Raw genomic sequence first — 7,028 nt, forward strand, 5'->3', positions numbered from 1 at the left:
GGATATCACTGCTCTGGAATTCAATGATTGCCTACTCGATATTTCTCATGAATTTGAAATTATGAAATCTGAAATTCAAAATGAGAGTGATAGCGAGGAAGAGCCTGAATCTATTTCAAAGACTCTTGAGCAATATGAGGAGAAACCCAAACCAAACTTAGAAGAGACAGAAATCATTAACATTGGCACTAAAACGGAAGTTAAAGAAATCAAAATCAGTGTGCATTTGAACAAGGGGCAAAGAAAAGAGATGATTGAATTCTTAACCATATTTCAAGACGTGTTTGCATGGTCAAATGACAATATGCCAGAAATTTCAACAGATATAGTAGTTTACAGATTACCGACCGATCCAAATTTTTCATCAGTAAAACAAAAATCGCGCAAATTTAAGCCAGAGATAAGTCTTAAAATAAAGGAGCAGATTGAGTAGCAGCTCAATGACAGAATCATCATGGTGTCTTATTATCCCATTTGACTTTCAAATCCTGTACTAGTTCCGAAGAAAAGTGGAGAAGTGCGAGTCTATGTCGATTACAGAGATCTCAACAAAGCTAGTCCGAAGGATGATTTTTCATTGCTAAACATTCATATTCTTCTAGATAACACTGCGGGGCATGAAATTGAATCTTTCAGTGACTGTTTTGCAAGGTATCACCAGATCTTGATGGCCGAGGAAGATAGAGAGAAGACCGCTTTCATTACTCCGTGGGGAACTTTCTGCTTTCGGGTAATGCCGTTTGGATTGAAAAATACTCGAGCTATCTATCAACGGACTATGACCATTTTGTTCCATGACATGATTCATAAAAGGATGGAGATTTATGTGGACGATATTATCATTAAATCCAAGAAGGCTGAGAATCATCTGGTTGACTCAAAGAAATTGTTCGAAAGGTTGAGGAAATACAACTTGAAGTTGAATCCTGCAAAATGTGCTTTGGAAGCTCCAACCGGTAAATTGTTAGGGTTCATTGTCAGCAAAAAGAGAATTGAAATTGATCCAGCGAAAATCAAAGCAATTTGAGAGATACCTATACCGAAAACTCAAAAGGACGTGAAGAGTTTTTTTGGGAAAGATCAATTTTATCGACAAATTTATCGCTCAGTTAACATCTACATGTGAGTCTTTATTCAAGTTATTGAAGAAGAATACGTCGATACACTGGAACTAAGAATGTCAGCAAGGTTTCGATAAAATCAAGGATTATCTGTTGAACCCTCCGGTCTTAGTGCCACCCCAACCCGGTCGACCTCTGATCATGTACCTATCTGTGCTGGATGAATCTATGGGGTGCATATTGGGACAATATGACGACTCTGGAAAGAAGGAGCAAGCCATCTATTACCTTAGTAAAAAGTTCACTGTGTAAAAGGCCAACTATTCCTTTCTTGAGAGGAGTTGTTGTGCTTTAGTTTGGACCGCTCAGAAGTTGAGGCATTATTTGCTCAATCACACTACCTACCTCATTTCCCTTTCCGACTCTCTGAAATATTTGTTAGGAAAGCTGTGTCGATGGGACGTATGGCAAAATGGCAGATGATTCTTTCAAAATTTGATATCATTTTCACTACCCAGAAAGCAATTAAGGGTCAAGTTATAGCAGATCATTTGGCCAAGAATCCAAGGGAAGGTGATTACCAGCCATTGCATACCTATTTTCCTGATAAGGAGATCTTATTTATTGGCGCATCAAAAGACATGAACGAGCAATACCCTGGGTGGCGATTATTCTTTGATGGTGTTTCAAATTCTTTTGGAGTTGGAATCAGAACTGTTTTAGTGTCACATGAGGGAAACCATTACCCTGCCACTGCTAAATTATGATTTCCTTGTACTAACAATATGGTTGAGTATGAAACTTGTATTTTTAGACTAAAAATGACAATGGAGATAGAGATAAAGGATTTGATCATATTCAGTGATTCCGATTTATTGTGCATCAAACGCTCAAACAATAGATGACTCGAGACTCGAAGATCATGTCGTATCATTGTAGTCTTCTCAATTTAGCCAATAAATTCAGAAGTCTAGAGTTCAGGCATATCCCCCGTACTCGCAATGTTTTCGCTGAGGCTTTGGCCATTTTGTCTTCTATGATTCGACATCTGGACGAGCTGGTAATCGAACCTATTCATATTCAGTTCCAAGATAAACCAGCACATTGTCTGGTTGTGGGAGAGATATCTGACAATCGCCCATGGTACAACGACATCAAGGAATTCATAAAGACAGGATCTTACCCTCCCAGTGCTAATTCAGCTGCCAAGAGTTTCCTACAAAGAGTGTCATCAAAATTTTTCTTGAATGGAGGTGTGTTATATAAGAAAACATCAAATTTGGGACTTCTAAGGTGCATCGATAGAGAGGAATCTGAATATATGATGAAAGAAGTGCACAGTGGTGTATGCGGACCCCATATGAATGGGCACTTACTGGCTAAGAAGACCATGAGAACGGGGTATTTTTAGCTAACTATGGAGCACGACTGTATAGATTTTGTCAGGAAATGTATGAAGTGTTAAATGCATGCCGGTATTATACATGCCCCTCCTACCGAGTTACATAGTATTACTGCTCCTTGGCCCTACTCAATGTGGGGAATGGACGTGATTGAAACTAATGATCCCCCATTTTCGAATGGGCATCGATTCATCCTAGTGGCAATTGAATATTTCATCGAATGGGTTGAAGCAGCATCTTACAAGAATGTGACCAAGAAAGTAGTATCCGATTTTTTGAGGGACCACATTATCTATCATTTTGGGGTGCCAGAGACGCTGATTATTGACAATGCTAAAAACCTCAATAATGACATGGTAGATGGATTATGCGAACAATTCAAGATCAAACATCGGAATTCGATTATCTACAGGTCTCAGACGAACGGAGCGGTAGAGGCCGTGAACAAAAATTTGAAGAAAATCATTGGCAAAATGACGGCAAGACACCGAGATTGGCATGAGAAGTTGTCGTATACATTAATGGCTTATCGGATTGCAATAAGAACTTCTACTGGGGCAATGTCTTATTCTCTCATGTACGGCATCGACGCAGTATTACCCACAGATGTCGAGATCCCCTCTTTGTGCATTTTAATGGAATCTCAGTTGGAGGAAACTGAATGGATTAAACAGCGACACGAGCAACTATTCTTGATTGATGAGAAGCGGTTAAATACTGTTTGCCACGGACAGTGCTTACAATAAAAAGGTCAAACCTCGCATATTCCAAGAAGGGGACAAAATCTTGAAACGAATTCTTCCCATCCAAGATGAAACTAAAGGAAAATTTGCCCCAAATTGTCAAGGACCTTTCATTGTTAAGACGGTATTGCCCGGAGGAGCACTTATTCTCATAGAGATGGATGGACAGATTTTTCCTCAACCAATCAATTCAGACATGTGCAAGAAATTTTTTATCTGATTATGTGAATTTTTTTTTTGAAATACGGTCTAAGGTGGACTAAAAGGCGGGCCTTCTTCTTTTCCCTTTGAACATGTTATCCCTGATTCTCCCCTTTGAACCTTCAGAATAATCTATTCCTTCATTTGATAACCTCCTAAAATTTGCAAACCCCACACTAGGGCAAATTTTATCTTTCATTAGTAAAAACAAAAAAACAAAAAAAAAGCCAGACTAGGCAATTTTTTAGTTTTAATAGCTCTAAATTAGGGCAAAAACTTATAGGATGCGATTTTAGGATTTTTGAAACTCTTTAAAATTTGCCTTCAAGTCTTAACATTTCTTAACACCACGTCTAACCCCGTTACAAAAGCTATAAAGCCCCGGCCTCCATCTTAGCGATGCTTCTAATAGAAAATCTCTTAATCAAATGGCAAATGATGTCAACATATCTTCACCAATTTTGCATGGGAAGCATTATCACACTGATGCCATTAATTTTGGAACATATTTCTAAATCGATTAGACTGCTGTTAAATTTGTTCATTAGGTGAAAATCCGAAAAGGCGCCTTCTAAAAAAAATTAAGAAAAAAAACCAACAAAAACAAAAACAAAAAGCAAAAGAAAATAAATGGGCGGAGGACAACCTTAGTGAAAACCCGAAAGGGCACTAAGGTAAGATTTTGGAATCACCAACTGAGTCGGAAATGAAAAGCCAAGGGTCGACTATTAAGAAGTTGGTGACTATGTTCGCTTAGATTTCTCCTCGTGTTGAGGTTTTTTTGGCAACATCAAATTTCAGAGATGCGATATCCGAAGGGGTCAAATGTGAAGTTTTTCTCATTTTTAAAAAGGCCATTCAAATTTGTCTCCATGTTGTCCCGTAAACTTAATAAGAGTCGTTATTCTCGATAAAAAATTTTTTTACTGTATTTGGCGGCCTTGCATGAAATAATTTTATCTAAAACTTTTATTTGCTTTCCATTTAATTCGGCCAAAAGACAATCCCTGTAATTTATCATAATTAGTGCATAAACATATTTCTTATGGTCTAAACTCAGTTGGCTGAATACAGATGCTAGCGGATCAAGAAAAGGCTACACAAGATTTTCGAATCGAACAGTTGTGCGATATTGAAAGGATCAGGTTTCTCAAGACTCGTGGGATCGCATGGTGGCGGCATTATATTTCTTCGTGATTATTTCTCTTTTGCAGGATTGAACTACACACGTTTTCTTGAAGGAACTGAAAATCAGCAGTCATTCAGTCGAGTCTGATCTACACTGGGGCAATTTTATCACAAATGTGACATCTGATCATTTAAATGAATCTAATATATTTGTTTAGAAAAATGACAAAAATCACTTCACACCTTTTAATTCAAGCACATTTTTTATATAACCCTTTATTTTGTTAGGTTCGAATTTTATCCCACTAACCTTTTATTTTGTTGGGTTTGGATTTTATCCCACTAACCTTTTATTTTGTTGGGTTTGAGTTTTATTCCACCAACCCTTTATTTTGCTGGGGTCAGATTTTATCCCACCAACAGCGTTAGTCTCAAATTTTATCCCACTAACCCTTTATTTTGTTGGACTCGAGTTTTATCTCACCAACGGCGTTAAACTCGGGTTTTATCCCACTAACTCTTTTATTTTGTTGGGTTCGAATTTTATCCCACTAACTCTTTTATTTTGTTGGGTTCGAATTTTATCCCACCAACTTTTTATTTTGTTAGATTCGGATTTTATCCTACCAAAGGCATTAGATTTGGATTTTATTCCACTAACCCTTTTATTTTGTTAAGTTCGAGTTTTATCCTACTAACCCTTTATTTTATTAGGTTCGAATTTTATCCCACTAACTTTTTATTTTGTTGATCTCGAGTTTTATCCCGCCAACGACGTTAGACTCTAATTTTATCCCACTAACTCTTTTATTTTGTTGGGTTCGGGATTTATCCCACCAACCTTTTATTTTGTTGGGATCAGATTTTATCCCACTAAATCTTTATTTTGTTGGGTTCGGATTTTATTCCACCAACGACGTTAGGTTTGGATTTTCTCTCACTAACCCTTTTATTTTATTAGATTCGGATTTTATCCCACTAACCCTTTAATTTGTTATATTCGAATTTTATCTCACTAACCTTTTATTTTGTGGAGTTCGGGTTTTATCCCACCAATGGTGTTAGGATCGAGTTTTATCCAACTAACCCTTTATTTTCGTTAGTTTCGAGTTTTATCCCACTAACTTTTTATTTTGTCGGGTTTGAATTTTATCCCACCGACTATTATTTTGTTAGTCCCACTACTCCTTTTACTTTCTAGGTTTAAATAATTAAGTTTTACTAATTGTTTTGATTGTGATCGAGCCAGACAGATAAGTAATTTGGTGTCTACATTTTTCTCTCGAATTTCTGCGAAACTCAAACAAAGTAGGGCAAGCCGTAAACACTAAAATTTTATCATTTTATTACTATTTTTGTTCGTTTTAGTTATATTTTATTTTATTTTGTTTCATTTCTATTTCTTAAGAAAAATCATTTTTAGAAAAATCAAGAAGAAAAAAAAAGAAAGACAAAGCAAAAAAAAATATGGAGTCCTGGTTACGAAGAAGAAGAAGCAGAAACAGTACAAGGTTTTCCAGTAGCATTTCTTGGCCTTTTTCCATTCCTTTTTCTTCATTTTTTTCACTCCATTGGATCACTCCAGTACCAATCCACCTGGCTCTAATCCAAACATCACAAAATTTCCAAAATTAAGAGCCATCTAATAGCTCAAAGTTTGCTAAAAAAAATGCAACAAAACTTCCGACAGTTGTCGAACCTGTGCAATAATAAATATCTGCTCAAAAGAAATACAATTTTTGTATACAGTAGTAAGTATGGTCGAATCCACAGGAATTGGGAATAATTCGTTTTTTCTAAAATTCAGAGTATGGGGGAGTTTTATAAAAATATAAAAATAACTACTTAACCAACTAATAAAACAACTAACGAAAATAAATAGAAATTAATCAATAACAAGTACGACTCTAACCAAAGGTGCAATTTTTCAGACATGGTCCATTCAACTGATCATTGATGCAAAGATAATTCAATTACTCATTAATAGATTGGTTATAATTGTCATACACGTGATAAACAACCAAGTCTTCCTTACTTTTTCGATAGTCAAGGTACGACCGTTAATTATTTCTCTAATCAAGAAATAATCCTAAGTACGACCATAGGATTCAATTCCTCAATTGCATTAAGAATTAGAAAAGCCCAACCCTAACCAACAAACACGCTATGAGGGTTTGTTTAAATTAGATTATATGCTTCCTTAACACAAACCCAATTATGCCAATTACTACGAGGATTAAAACAGTCAAATAATTATGGATTTAACTATCCCAATTAGCAAATACATTATGTTTATAATTAAATATTGTGCACCTATTCAATCACAAACAATAATCATACTCTATAAAGCAGAAAACGTACAAATATCAAAGAATAGAGAAAATAAATAAAATCAATTAGATCTCACAGTGATAGTTGAACCAAATCCTTGGTGTTCCTTGACTAGGAAAGGAACATAGTTGCGCATGGACAATTGAAACAATTCACACCAG

General features: G+C 36.0%; 1 protein-coding gene across 1 annotated transcript; it reads left to right on the plus strand.

Moving 5' to 3' along the window:
* Window positions 1–1,983: 1,983 nt before the first annotated feature.
* On the plus strand, window positions 1,984–2,472 carry LOC140009794 (uncharacterized). Its single transcript, XM_072056117.1, has one exon. The coding sequence runs from the start codon at window positions 1,984–1,986 to the stop codon at window positions 2,470–2,472; it is 489 nt and encodes a 162-aa protein (XP_071912218.1).
* The last annotated feature ends 4,556 nt before the right edge of the window (window positions 2,473–7,028 follow it).

Source organism: Coffea arabica, chromosome 6e (assembly GCF_036785885.1).
Source record: "Coffea arabica cultivar ET-39 chromosome 6e, Coffea Arabica ET-39 HiFi, whole genome shotgun sequence".
Taxonomy (NCBI): Eukaryota; Viridiplantae; Streptophyta; class Magnoliopsida; order Gentianales; family Rubiaceae; genus Coffea; species Coffea arabica.